At 48.7% G+C, this 15586-nt stretch overlaps 1 protein-coding gene across 1 annotated transcript in view; it reads right to left on the bottom strand.

Moving 5' to 3' along the window:
* Positions 1 to 15586, bottom strand: part of LOC149432845 (DNA topoisomerase 1-like) — an 83872-nt gene that overhangs the window by 49009 nt on the left and 19277 nt on the right. The window contains exon 3 of the mRNA XM_089664875.1: positions 6738 to 6860. Within this exon, the coding sequence (XP_089521001.1) occupies positions 6738 to 6860 (123 nt within the window). The remainder of the gene's footprint in view (positions 1 to 6737; positions 6861 to 15586) is intronic.

The following is a 15586-nucleotide window of genomic DNA, read 5'->3' as shown; positions in this document are numbered from 1 at the left end:
TTACTGGAGGTCTAATTTTTCTGGGGGGGATCTATTTTTGAGGGAGATCTATACCTGCTGAGGGATCTATAGTTGTGAGGGAGATCTACTGTTGCTGGTTGGGGCATCTATGGTTGTTTTGGGGGTCTTATGTTGCTGTGGGGGTCAATTGTTGATGGAAAAGATCTACTGTTAGCGGGGTCAAATTTTTCTGGGGGGATCTATTGTGAGGGAGATCTATACCTGCTGGGAGATCTATAGTTGTGAGGGTGGTCTATTGTTGCTGGTTGGGGCATCTATGGTTGTTTTGGAGGTCGTTGTTGCGGGGGGGGGGTCAATTGTTGCTGGAAAGGATCTATTGTTACCGGGGGTCTAATTTTTCTGAGGGGGGATCTATTGTTGTGAGGGAAATCTATTGTTTCTGGTGGAGAACGTATGGTTGTCTTGTGGGTCTTCTGTTGCTGGGAAGGATCTATTGTTACTGGAGGATCTATTTTACGGCTTTTCTGGTTATCAATAACTTCCATATACAGCACGGCCCGTTTCTTCATAGGTGGTGTATTCCATTGACTTTTCTTGGCAAGCAGACAAAGCTTGTTCTGCGAAGTCAGTGGATAGTTTCAGAAAAAAAGAAAAGAAAAAGTAATAAAAGTATTTATGTTTCAGTCCGCAAACAGGCAATCAGCCCCTCGTCGGGAAGGCACATCGAGTTCTGCTCGTTATTCAGACCCCATAAGGATTCCAGTTCTGAAATAAGGCCTCCTACCTGGAAGTCATCAGTCAGTTCAGGCTTTGTGGACTCAGGTGAACTTCCATTTCACCGAACGCTGAACCGATAAAACTTCGAGCTGCAAATGATTAACATATAGAAAGGCCGGATTCTTTACACAGGTGAATGCAAAACACAAAATGATGATGACAATGAGGAGATGAGTTCCTGATGATCCACGAAGGCCGCCCGTCATCCACCAAGGCCGCCCGTCATCCACCAAGGCCGCCCGTCATCCACCAAGGCCGCCCGTCATCCACCAAGGCCGCCCGTCATCCACCAAGGCCGCCCGTCATCCACCAAGACCGCCCGTCATCCACCAAGACCGCCCGTCATCCACCAAGACCGCCCGTCATCCACCAAGACCGCCCGTCATCCACCAAGACCGCCCGTCATCCACAAAGACCGCCCGTCATCCACAAAGACCGCCCGTCATCCACAAAGACCGCCCGTCATCCACAAAGACCGCCCGTCATCCACAAAGACCGCCCGTCATCCACCGATTTTGTTTTTTGCTAAGCCCAAAAGCCAAGGGTAATACATTGCAGCTTACCAATCCTTAGATCGGGGGGCAATTTTCCCAAGAGGACACATGAGGAACTGGAACGGTTGGAGGGCCCAATCTAGTTCTGCTTGTTCATTTTGGACCTTGGAGGTAAACCTATAGAACACATACACCGGGCACTAGGAATTATAGGAACAACTGCTCATAAAGGGGGTCTCTCCCAGACGTGTAGAGTCCGTTTTCTCCACTGTAGGTGGCACTCGACTAGAGTAGGACCACAGCCTGGAGAAGAAGTCCAAGAGAAACATGGTTTCCTGGGTCAAGAAGAGCAGTGGGAAAATTGAGAATGTGGAATAGACGCCCTCAAGAGTTGGTTGTGGCAGCTCAGTGGATTGCTGTAGGAATGTCCTGGATTCTTTCTTGGATACACAGAATATAACTGGATATAACATTTTGTAGGGAACGTTGATCCAGGGAATATCCGATTGCCTCTCGGGGGATCAAGAAGGAATTTTTCCCCTGCAGGAGCAGATTGCATCATTGCCTTCCTCTGGATCAACTGTGGGTGTAGGATTATAAATTTTTTTTTTTTTTTTTTTTTTTTAATGGTTGAACTGGATGGACTTTTGTCCTTTTTCAGCCAGACTAACTATGTAACTATATGTAGCATTCTGGTTGGTGACCATGTGATCCTGGTTGGCCATCTTGGGTCAACAGGGTCTATTTAAGCTCCTGGACCCAGGTTTTGGTGCGCATTTTGCGAGTGGCCAGTGTAAAGAGAGAGATCCCACTCGTCAGGGACAGCAACTAGCAGTAGAGAATGGTTCCTGATGAGGAGGGAAAGGTTAGGGACTTGCTAACCTGTCAGAAGTCTCCCCTCTTAGGACCAGACAGGTCGCACCTCACCCTCTAAACAGACACTGTCGGCACCTTTCCTCAAGTGAAGGGATGGATGCCGCTCAAGGACTCCAACGTTAAGAAATGGCCTCACGCGCTGCTCTGCTCAAGCCCTCTGACATCTTGCCCCCGCCCACTGGGGCGTGGTCACAGAAAAAGAAGTTCATGCTGGAGGAGGATGGAGTCTGCACTGAGAGAAAACTGGCACTCCCTTGGATGGAGGAGAAGTGTGGACGAGTCCAGAGCCCATGTTGCTTGTTGGTATCTAAAGCCCTAACCCTTTGAGAGTCGGAGCATAAATGACTAAAGTGACTGGTGCAGGGGCGGACTGACAACTCATGGGGTCCCTGGGCAATAGGGGATCATGGGGCCCCTGTGTCCTTGCCCAAACTCAAAAAAGCCTGTAAAAAAGGTACCAGGGGCATCTCATGGGGCCCCCTGACCTGGGTCCTCGAGCAGTGCCTGAGTTTCCAAATGGTCAGTCCGCCCCTGGACTGGTGCCATTTGTTGTTTTAACTGTCCACTGTGGCCAAGGACTCACCCCGGGGTGATGTCAGCCTGCCCCTGTTCTGTAGTAGTTAGGCTCTCCCAAAGAGGAGAGGTCTATGGCATGCAGGTAGGTAGTGGGCCAGCTAGGGAATTGACTCTTCCCGAAAAAGTCAAGTTTGCTAGCAAGTTCAAAAGTATGCTGCAAGACGAAAGAAAATTGCACCTAAAACCAATAAAGAATCCAGTATTTTAAATGCTTGCAGCAATTTGGTGATTGTGTCCCTTCGAATCATTTGTAGTATTCCTTTATTGGTTAATCCCTGTTGGACACGCCCACAAATGATGGAAACATACAACTAGGAATGGGACAACAGCAAGCCTTTGGCCAGAAAGTTGTGGTACTAAACACCATCTCTTTGCCGTCTCTCGGATGGTAGAGGAGATCCTAAAACCGCCGAGATTCCCAGTTCTCTGGATGACGTTTGTGCCGGCACATCCTCGCTGGAGACCCTCCATGTTTGGCCCTCGCAATCAGCGCCCTCACAGCTCTGTACATGGCCAACCCCTCCCCCACCCCCTGACCGCATTAGGAAATCACGGCGCGGTGGACAGGCGCAGGGAATTAAGTGGCAGGTGTTGCCGCTCTTTCGATTTTAGCCGGTTTGGCGAGCACGGTGCTTGAAGTCCGTGCAGCTCCTGTTTTATCTCTTCTGTTTGAGATTCAAGTCATTAATCATACAAACCGAAAATTCACAAAATCCAGCTCACCGCGGCTCTCATTTATCTTCAGTAAGAGAAAAGTACGACTCCTAAATTTCTTGCTGTATTTTTTTTTTTTCAGTCGTTAAAAGATCTAAAATTTAAAGAGCCCATCCATCTGACTCCAAGATGGGAGATCTGTTTTTGGGTGGAGTTGGACCGGGGGCTTCCTCCTCTGCCGGTCATTGTCGGGGTTCAAGTAACCAGCAGGGAGATTGTCCCCAGCAGATATGTACATCTTTGCAATACACGGACATTTCCCCACATTTATTCCTTTACAGCAGGGGTCTCCAAACATTTTAAACAAAGGGCCAGTTGACTGTTCTTAAGGCTTTAGGGGGGGGGGCTGAACTGTGGGCGGTGGGAGTAGAACATGTCCCAGCATCAGTGGGAGTAAACACTGCTCCACCATTGGCTTTAGCAGGAGGAATAGTGAACCATGGTTGGTATCAATTGGAGGCATAGTGCCCCATTGATGGTGTCAGTGGGAGGAATAGTGCCCCATCTTTGGTCTTCTCAGGAAGAATAGTGCCCCATCATTGGTCTTCTCAGGAAGAATAGTGCCCAATAGATGGTGTCAGTGGGAGGAATAGTGCCCCATTGATGGTGTCAGTGGGAGGAATAGTGCCCCATCTTTGGTCTTCTCAGGAAGAATAGTGCCCCATCATTGGTCTTCTCAGGAAGAATAGTGCCCAATAGATGGTGTCAGTGGGAGGAATAGTGCCCCATTGATGGTGTCAGTGGGAGGAATAGTGCCCCATCTTTGGTCTTCTCAGGAAGAATAGTGCCCCATCATTGGTCTTCTCAGGAAGAATAGTGCCCCATCATTGGTCTTCTCAGGAAGAATAGTGCCCCATCGATGGTGTCAGCGGGAGGAATAGTGCCCCATCATTGGTCTGCTCAGGAGGAATAGTGCCCCATCAATGGTGTCAGTGGGAGGAATAGTGCCCCATCATTGGTCTTCTCAGGAAGAATAGTGCCCAATAGATGGTGTCAGTGGGAGGAATAGTGCCCCATCATTGGTCTTCTCAGGAAGAATAGTGCCCCATCATTGGTCTTCTCAGGAAGAATAGTGCCCCATCGATGGTGTCAGTGGGAGGAATAGTGCCCCATCGATGGTGTCAGTGGGAGGAATAGTGCCCCATCATTGGTCTGCTCAGGAGGAATAGTGCCCCATCAATGGTGTCAGTGGGAGGAATAGTGCCCCATCATTGGTCTTATCAGGAAGAATAGTGCCCCTTTAATGGTATCAGTGGGAAGAAGAGTGTCCTATTAATGGTGAAAGTGGGAGGAATGGTGCCCATCATTGGTGTCAGTTGCAACAATAGTGTCCCAAGGGCCGGATAGAGGCAAGCAAAGGGCCACATCTGGCCCCCAGACCGCAGTTTGGAGACCACTGCTTTAGAGAGTCCTGCAGGTGCAGGAAAACACATGATCTGCCAGCAGTGCTGGACCAGGCTAAACTGTGCCCCCCCTCCCCCGTTCATGCGCAAGCTTAGAGGATCAGCTTAAGGGGTATGCAACCTGCACCTCCTCCTGGCTCTTTCCTCTCTGCTCCCAGTGCTGGACTGACAGGAGTGATGATGATGCCCCGCCCCTGTCACTACTCCTGTCAGCCTTGTAACAGAAGGAACTCAGCACAGGGCACCCCCATCCCTGGAATAAACCATTGCGCCCAGGGCAGCCGCCCCTCCTGCCCTCCACCTTGTACTGGCCCCCATCTGCCAGAAATTCAGCGAGCACCTAACTTCATGTGTACTCTGCCTGTGCTGCATTGACATCCTAAGGATGGATTCACATGAATTGCATTTATGGGCAGCACATCAGGTAAATGGTTAGCACTTCCACCTGGCAGTACTAGGGTCGTTGATTTGAATTGCAACCATGGCACCTAGGGTTGCCGTTAGAAACCATGGGGCCCAATACAGCCACCCTGAGAGTGTCCCCCTCAAAAAAAGGAAAAAAAACCCAGTTTATTATGCTTCAATTATGAATGAACACTGAGCGATTTGTACGATCATTCATTGTGTTCATTCAGGAACGAAAGAGGCTGGTAAATGTGACATTTACCAACCCTTCCCCCCCACTCTCCATTCTGAAGGATTCTATTGTGCGCTTGCAGCTGCTGGTGTGAAGGAAGAGGGAAGCTGGCAGCACTGCGGGGGTGGGGCACACAGGGGGGCCTGGGCAGCAGGGGGGGGAAATGTATGATGCACAGGAAGGGTCATAGGTGCACCAGGAGGGCAATTACTGGAACCAATCCCCTGTATTGCTCCTTCTGCAGCAGTTGAAAGCCAGCAAGAGAGTGGAGAAGTCCGCTTTCAATTGCTGCAGAGAGCCATATAGGGGATCGGTTCCAGTAATTGCCCCCCACAGTGCCAATCCCTTCCTGCACACATCTGATCCATCCAGCTGCCTGGGTCCCTTTGCTGGCCTGGGCACCATAAAGGAGGACTGGCGGTACCCCCTTATCCACAGCCTTGACCGCACCACCTGCCTGGAGTTTGCATGTTCTCTCTGTGCCTGCGTGGGTTTCCTCCGGGTACTTTTGTTTCTTCCCACACTCCAAAGACATGTTGGGAGGTTAATTGGATCCTGTCTATATTGTCCCAAGCAGGGGCGGACTGCCCATTTGGAAACTCGGGCACTGCCCGAGGGCCCAGGGTCAGTAGGGGGCCCCATGAGATGCCCCTGGTACCTTTTTCATAGGCTTTTTTGAATTTGGGCAAAGACACAGGGGCCCCATGATCCCCTATTGCCCGGGGGCCCCATGAGTTGTCAGTCCACCCCTGGTCCCTAGTATGTGTATGTATGAATGTGAGTTAGGGACCTTAGATTGTACGCTCCTCAGGGGCGGGGACTGATGTGAATGTACAATATATATGTAAAGCGCGGTGTAAATTGATGGCGCTATATAAGTACCTGACAGATAAATATAGGGAAGCCCATTCATTTCAAGGTGCGAGAAATGCAGAAAATGTCCAAGACTTCCAAAAACGTGCCGCATCAAACCACATGGGAAATGGGAAAAACTGAAAAGAATAAATCTCAAACCTGGTTAAGTGTGAACTCCAGACAACTACGGTGGACAATTGCTGGAAGTACCCACCTTTGTCTCTATATTAGCTTCATCTAATCCCCTGTATATTGGCCCTCAAAGGAACCAGAGCTAGGAACCAATGAGGATCTAACACCATTCACATGTGCCGACAGGAGGGGAGCAGAGTGTGGAATACTCCATGTACTCCACTGTCCAATCAGCAGCCTTGGGTATATCCAGGTATATTTTACCCATAGGTGGATGCTAGGTTGGCGTTCAGCTCTAAAACAAGATTTTACCAGCTTTTCCTCTTTGCTGCGGTTTTTTCTTTCCTCCGATTTCCCTTTGAAGTATTTGTGCATTTCGGTAAAGTCGCACTTGGCCAAATCTGTAATTGTGGTTTTCTCTTCAAGAGTCATCTCCTACAAGACAAGGCATTGCAGATTATTCAGACAACTCCCATTATGATCCCCAACCAAAGGACACTTCATAGAAGACCTGTACAGAGTTCGTGACTCGGGCCATTCCTCGTGCTATCCCAAATACCAGTACCTGAGCAATGGTGGGGCATGTAAGCTCTTTATTGCTCGCTCATGGCACAGGCAGGGGTGTATTACCACAAGGCAAACAAGGCATTTACCTAGGGCAGCATTTTCCAAGCACTGCCCCTTGGAAGAAGGGATGGAAGAAGAAACACACGGCATGGGGACCTGGTGGGTTCCGAGAGAGGCCGTGAGTTTCATGATGGTGTATTCACAGCCTGACTCTTGTTCCAGGGCAAGGACGGACTGACCATTTGGAAATTCGGGCACTGCCAGAGGGCCCGGGGTCAGTAGGGGGCCCCATGAGATGCCCCTGGTACCTTTTTCATAGGCTTTTTTGAGTTTGGGCAAGGACACAGGGGCCCCATGATCCCCTATTGCCCGGAGGCCCCATGAGTTGTCAGTCCGCCCTTTTCCCGGGGGATGTGCGGAGCTGTGAAGGCGAGTGTCTCTGTCTTGGAGTGGCGGATGGTGGCTGGTGTATGGGGAGCAGTAGTAGAAGGCTCTGAGGGGGTGGGGCGCTGGTTTTTGTGTTGCCTAGGTCAGCACAAATCTTAAATACTACACTGGTCACAGGTCTCGCAATCCCTAGACTGAAGCTGTGAAAACGTAAGAATAGGTTTCCCCCGCTGGCTTTTGTTTTTCTTTCGGCCAGCTCGGGGAGATTGAAAAGAGGCAGGCTGCATATCAGACTGATAGTAAGAAAACATTTTCACAGAGTTTTCACCGCTGCTATCTAGGAATTGCTGGAGATCTGTGACATAAGAAAAGTAGCAATAAAAAGTTCACAACGTCCTCTATGCACAGGTACTCTTAGCCCTGGGTCACGCTGATTGTCATGCAATTTGACAGTTTAAATCGTATTCAATGATCAACAATGGTACGGTTGTAACTGGTGTGAATCCGGTGAGACACATAAGAGAGAAGAAAGCATGCGAAAGGAGATAGGAAGGATAGGTTTGGGGGGGGGGGGGGGTAGGTATAGACTTGTGTCTTATCTGGAAAATGTAATTTTCTATAATCTAGAACAGTGGTCTCCAAACTACGGCCCAGGGGCAAGATGCGGCCCTTTGCTTGCCCTTATCTGGCCCTTGGAGCACTTTTTCTCCCACTGATACAAGACACTATTCCTATCAATAACACCAACAAGGGGGCATAATTTCTGCTACTGACATCAACAGGCACTCTTCCTCCCATTGACACCTACGATGGGGCACTATTCCTCTCCATTGACACCTACGATGGGGCAATATTCCTCCCATTGACATCTACGATGGGGCACTATTCCTCCCCATTGACACCCATGATGGGGCACTATTCCTCCCCATTGACACCCATGATGGGGCACTATTCCTCCCCATTGACACCTATGATGGGGCACTATTCCTCCCCATTGACACCTATGATGGGGCACTATTCCTCCCATTGACACCAATGATGGGGCACTATTCCTCCCATTGACACCTATGATGGGACACTATTCCTCCCACTGATACCAATGATGGGGCACTATTCCTCCCACTGACACCAATGATGGGGCACTATTCCTCCCACTGACACCAATGATGGGGCACTATTCCTCCCATTGACACCTAAGATGGGGCACTATTTCTCCCACTGACACCAATTGGACACTATTCCTCTCACTGAAACAAACCATGAGGCACTATTCCTCCCACTGACACCAACAACGGGGCACCATACTTCTCACTGACACCAACAACGGGGCACCATACTTCTCACTGACACCAACAACGGGGCACCATACTTCTCACTGACACCAATGATGGGGCACTATTTCTCCAACTTACACCAAGAATAGGGCGCTATTCCTTCCCCTAATGCCAAAGATGCCCAAAGACGTAGGACAATTTCTACTCCCAATGGCCACAGTCTGCCCCCCCCCCTAAAATCTGAAAGCCGGCAAGCTGGCCTTTTGTTTAGAAAGTTTGGAGACCCTTGATCTAGAAGGTCTGGATTGTCTCAGCAAAAACAAAGTTTTTAAAAAAAGTCTTGCAGCTTGGGGTTGACCAAGGTCAAGCTGAACTGAACACCCCAGCATCAATAGACTTCAGCAGCCAGCAACAACAAACACAATAGACCCCTCCCTCAACAGTAGAAGCCTTCCTGCAACAATTGACCCCATCAACCATATATCCCACCATCAACAATAGACCTCCCAGCAACAATAGACCACCATACATAAATAGATCCCCTTTAGTGACAATAGATCCCCCAGCAGCCAGCAACAATAGAACCTCCAGAACACCCCAGGACCCCTCGCCATTACATACATTTATTGCTAGAGGTGCCAGAACTGCGTTCCCCTGCATTTCCACTGTAAAAAAAACCCTGGTCTTAACATGAGTCAATTATTGAGCAGAAATACAGGTTTTTATACACTTCGGAAATGAAGCCGTCCCCACATGAACAATAAAAACAAAATAGTACACATTATGATAAACATCCCACACTGATTAGATAATGAGGTAAATCTGGCACCCAGGGCTGCGGTTTGAAACCACAGGGTCCCCCCTATAAAAAAAACCCAGCAGTTTACTATGCTTCAGTTATGAACACCATGAATGATCAATACCAATCAATTATTGTGTTCATTCAAAACAAGAAGATGCTGGTAAATGTGACATATTTAGAGGATCCTTCCCCAACTCTCCATCCTGAAGGATCCTATTGTGCGCTTGCAGCTTCGGGTGGGAAGGAGAGGAGGGAAGCCGGCAGCACTGTGAAAGAGGGGGCACACAGGGGGGCCTGGGCAACAGGGGAAATGTATGATGCACAGGGAGGATGATTGGTTCACCGGGGGGCAATTACTGGAACCGATCCCCTGTATGGCTCCAGCTGCATCAGCTCAAAAATAGCAAGAGGGAGAGGAGAAGCAGCCAGCTTTCAGCTGCTGCAGAGGGAGCCCTACAGGGGATCGGTTCCAGTAATTGCCCCCCCCCACCATGCTGATCACCCTCCCTCCAGTTGATGCAGTTCGAGGGACATGCCCTCTTCATGCAAGAAACGCAAACCCGAAAAACTCTTGCTTGGAGAAGGTGGGTGGCACCAGTACGTTATAAATATGAAAGTCCCTGTAAGGTTGGGTGGCATTGTTCTGCGTTCTCTGAAAACTTCACAATAAAAAATTTATGGGAAAAAAAAAAAAAGTCTAGTTTTTGTTCCTTTAAATAAATGTCCCAACTTTCAAACCAAACTTTGAAATGGAGACTATGAATGAAAGCGTCGGTGCATCTCGGTTTCAGATACATCGCCCACTAATTCACAGATTACAATGTAGTGTGAAGCGCTTGGCTCAGAAATGTATTCTAATGGATATTGACAGAAGAAATTAACCAGAAGACCAAGAACAAAGAAAAATAATAAAACGTCTAAAAAGGGGAGAGCTGGAGGAAATCGCACCAATTAAAAACACCATAAATGGAGAGCAGCCTCTCGGAGTCAAAGGTCTCGTCCTCTATAAAAAGCTTTAGACGGCACACAGTTCCATTTATTTCAAATTATTCCTCGTGGCTACGAGAAAATGAGATTATAATTTCAAGCCGAGGCCTCTTCTTGGGGCCAATTGATTCATAAATAAAAAGTGTGTAACTGGAGTTAATGGAGTGTTTTGTGCATTAAAAGTTTGACTATTTTTTTTTTTTAGATTTCAAAGAGTGATCTGTGTCACGGATCCACGGTCGCCGCCACCAACATGCGACAATCGCACGACCGCGACTAACAGTAATACGTCACGCCCGCGGCGTCAGACCCCAGACCTTCTCACCAAACTCGTGACTGAAGGACCGGCCGATCTAAAACTGCGGTGTGACGCGCGTAACAAGGCCCCACCCAGCTGCACCCTGCACAGCGATTGTCCAGCTAATGGGCTACAATCGGTGCCTGCAGCCTGAATGCGCTTGTTACTGGGTCGGGTTAATTACACCACTAACCCTTCACACTGCCACCACCGTCTTGAAATGTACAGAGAAGACGGACTCTGTAGGAAATACACTATAATGATTGAAAAGTCACCTGTCCAATATGGCCAATTGGGCAGGGAGTAAACAAACACAGTAGCGTCTCTTCAAAAGGCAGGAATTCGTGAATTGCAGGTAAGCGCTTAAAAACAGTTTAACACTTTCAGAAAGAAAGATTTATTACTAAAAGGGTCAAACAGGTACAATAAAATATTTACAAAGATGTCACAAAAATATATATATATATATATGTATATAAAGACACAGCAAAGAGATAATTAGGAAGCAAATTACAGGGTTAAGTTACTTGCCCATATGCCTGGCTTTTGCAGATCCAAGTTGCAGAGCAGGACGATTCTTTATCTCCTCCTTCGATGTTAGTTGGGAGATCTGTGTGTCAAACTTAAAACTAGCTTGTCTCTTCTTAAAAGTCCCTCTCAAAGGGAGGGGGGCTCTGACTACACGTTTTGGGAGTGGTCAGTGGGAAACTCTGAATTAAACTACAGCTTCATACCCCATGATATGAAACAAAGTGTACCTGAGGAATGTTCAATTCTCTTTCAAGTCCGGGAGAGAAGCTACCTTATCTTGATTACGATGGGGGAGAAAGTTACACTTCGGCAAACTGCTGCACCAGACTAGGGATGCTTTACCTGGCTGACCCACCCCATCTGTCAGGAGATAACGTTTGCCTCTCAGGACTGGAGGGGGGTAGGGAATGAGGGCTGAGGAATTTCCACTAAAAGCAAAGGAAAAGGGGAGCTCCACTTCCAACTCTGATGAGCAAGTTTGCTACAATCTGTATAGGTGGAGTCCGGTGGGCCAAGTCAGCCCTTGGCTTTTTATAAATCTCACGGATCCAGCAGTGAGATGAAATTACCTTGCCAAAATTTGAGACAATGTTCCAACTGGAAGTTTTGGGTGTTTTTGCTCCTCTAACATTCTTTGTAATACCTTTTGGAAAAAATTTGGCGAGGATGAGAGCTTCTCATAATGGGCACAGCCGGTGCACTGACCTAGGGACTCGGCACAATATTACCATTGTAGTCCTCGGGAGATGAACGAAATGTGACGGACCTCCTGGCACCCTGATCGGGTGATCCTGTCCTCGCCGCTGGGACACAGGAACAAGGTATTATAGCTGGGCATTGCACCCAAGGACTAGGCAACACTAGCTTAGGTGCAAAAACTCTTTATTGAACAGAAATACAGGTTTTTATACACTTCAGAAATGGGGCAGTCCCCACATGAACAATAAAAACAAAATATTATTACACACTGCGATAAACATCCCACACCAATTAGATAATGAGGTAAAGCTGGCACCCAGGGCTGTTAGAAACCATGGGGCCCCATACAGCACACCTGACAGGGTCTCCAGTAAAAAACCCCAAACCCGCCCCAAAAAAACAAAAACACAGTTTACTATGCTTCAGTTATGAATGAACACCATGGGTGTATTTGTTTATTTAGGGCTGCTGTTAGGAACCATGGGGCCCCTTCAAGCCAACCGGATAGGGTCCCCCAAAGAAAACACAGTTTACTATGACTCCGTTATGAATGAACTCCATGAGTGATCGGTACCAATCACTTACTGTGTTCATTCAGAAAGGAAGGGGCTGGCTTTGGCTATGCAGTTTGGTTAGGAGCCAGCAAGATACCACATAATGAAAGACTTCCAACACTTATCTAGTCTTTCAACTGCCTCAGCCTAGTTGGGGTTACAAAGGCATTGCGACCATGCTGCCAATATGCACATTGACCTGCACCTACAGCACATATTTATTGCAAGCAGGACTGCTGTTAGAAACCACGGGGCCCCATACAGCCAACTTGACAGGGCCCTCCACCCCAACAAAAATAGTTTACTATACTTTATATATGAATGAACACAGTGAGTGAGGAAGGCAGTGAGTGATCGGTTATTGAGTTCATTCAAGAAAGGAAGGGCTGGTAAATGTGACATATTTAGAGGACCCTTCAGGTCTCCATCCTGAAGGATCCTATTGTGCACTTGCAGCTTCTGGTGGGAAGGAGAGAAGGGAAGCTCACAATACTGCGGAGGTGGGGGCACACAGGGGGGCCTGGGCAGCAGGGGAAATGTATGATGCACAGGGAGGGTGATAGGTGCACCAGGGGGGCAATTACTGGAACCGATCCCTTGTATGACTCTCTGCAGCAGCTGAAAGCCAGCAAAAGGGAGAAGAGAAGAAGCCAGCTTTCAGCTGCTGCAGGGGGAGCCATACAGGGGATCGGTTCCAGTAATTGCCCCCCCCACAATGCTGACCACCCTCCCTGCTCACATCTGATTCACTCAGCTGCATAGGCCCCCCTGCTGGCCTGGACACCATACAGGACGACTGGTGGTACCCCCTTTTCTACGACCCTGCTGACTCCGGACTAATCCCATCATGTAGGAACCTCCAGGAGGACTAGCCAACAGACAAACAATAGGTGACTCAATTAACTATGGGACAATACACAATGGTAAACAGATCACAGCTTAGTAAACAGATTACAGCAGGAGACCTCAGCATCGGGTTGTTTTGAGCGGATTATGTTAACATCTGCTCTGAGTCTGGGGGGGCGGGGGTGTTGCAGCAGTCAGTGCGGGTTTGGGCACAGAGGCCCCAAATCTGTATCAGAGTCCTCCAGTTCCCAAACTTTGTGTGTTTCGGGGTCACATGGACATGAATCCACAGTAAACTACTCCACTGCCCCCCCCTCCCAGGCACACACTTCCCAAAGAATGGAGCCCCCTCAGATGCCAGGGCCCATTGTCAGTAGGCAAGAGGCTAGCCTGCAGTCCCATCCAAAAACCTCTGTCCAGGTTGGGTCCGTCACAGAAACGATTGGTTCCGGCATCTACAAATATAAGCTTGGGTGACCTAATCTCCTCCCATGCCTTCTTCCTCCCCCTCCTGTCCCCGCCTTATTACCCTCCTAGTCTCCCCCCGACCCTTCCAGGCATGACACCGACCTTTGGGTCACACCAAGTTCTTGTTTGCCTAACTTGCTCGGGTCTTGTCTTGGGTAAAACACAGAATCTGATGCCAACTGTAGAACTCTTCTGCTTTAGGTTATTTGTGTACACAGGGTTGCTGTTAGGAACCACGGGGCCCCATAAAGCCAACCTGACAGGGCCCCTCAAAGAAAACGCAGTTTACTAGGATTCAGTTATGAATGAACACAGTGAGTGATTGGTACCGATCACTTATTGTGTTCATTCAGAAAGGAAGGGGCTGGGAAATGTGACATATTTAGAGGACACTTCCCCAACTCTCCATCCTGAAGGATCCTATTGATAACTTGCAGCTTCTGGTGGGAAGGAGAGGCGGGAAGCCGGCAGCACTGCGGAGGAGGGGGCACATAGGGGGTACCGATCACTCATTGTGTCCATTTAGAAAAGGAAGGGGCTGGGAAATGTGACATTTACCGGACCTTCCCCCACGCTCCATCCTGAAGGAACCTATTGTGTACTTTCAGCTGCCAGTGGGAAGGAAAGGTAGGAATACGACAGCACTATGGGGGTGGGGGCACACAGGGGGGCTAGGGCAGCAGGGGTAAACATATGGTGCAAAGGGAGGGCGATGGGTGCGGCGGGGAGGCAATTACTGGAACTGATCCCCTGTATGTCTCTCCCTGCAGCAGCTGAAAGCCAGTGGGAGGGAGAGGAGAAGAAGTCGTATTTCAGCTGCTGTAGAGAGCCATACAGGGGATCGGTTCCAGTAATTTCCCCCCACTGTGCCAATCACCCTTTCTGCCCACATATAAGTCACCCAGCTGCCTGGGCCCCCCTGCTGTCCTTGGCCCCGTACAGCAGGACTGGTGGTACCCTCTCATTCACAGCCCTGGTGTGTATGCTGTATACCATATACTGACCACATGATTTGGTTTTGTGTCTCTCTGTACCACTGTACATTTTCAATAAACACAACTGTTCCCTCTTAGATTGTAAGCTCCCAGGATCAGGCCCTCCCTCTTAGATTGTAAGCTCCCAGGATCAGCCCTCCTATCCCTCTTGTATTGATCTGTATTGTTGCTGTATTGTCTCCCGTTATATTGTAAAGCGCTGAGCAAACTGTTGGCTCCATAAATCCTGTATAATAATAGAACTGTAAAAAAACAAAAATTGCGTTGGACTCAACTTCTGTGCCTTACTGAAGAGTAAAACTGCCTGTGGGCCGTGTCAAGTCAGCAGGTGACCATACTGTGTCTCAGGAGGTACGTCAATGAAAAAGCCGCATTTGCAGCAGAATAGCAATCCCCTTAAGAGAATTTTCCGTGTTCAGCTCCATGTTTCCACTTTCCTGATACACCTCTCATCCCCACAACAGAGATTTCTAAAGAAACCTTTACATTTGCCTTTAACTAGGTTCCCTTCAACTCGGCGAAGATTTACTTTGTCAATTGCATGCAGCCCGCACAATCGCTCTTCAGTTGTCCTTCAGATCTGGCCTTTCTGTGGGGTGACAAACATGAGAAATGATTTTGTTTGTAGACATGCTGTGCACCAAGCAATGATTATTTCGGGATTAAGCAACGGCACGCAGCCCCGACGGAAGCTGCGGACATCTGAACCGCATGGGGGCGAGTCTGCAAAGCAGTCAGCGCCTGGTAATGAGG

The sequence above is a fragment of the Staurois parvus genome, unplaced genomic scaffold (genome assembly GCF_062004578.1).
Source record: "Staurois parvus isolate SC_StPar_1 unplaced genomic scaffold, SC_StPar_1.0 ptg002084l, whole genome shotgun sequence".
Lineage (NCBI taxonomy): Eukaryota > Metazoa > Chordata > Amphibia > Anura > Ranidae > Staurois > Staurois parvus.
This window is presented reverse-complemented; position numbering and strand designations above follow the sequence as displayed.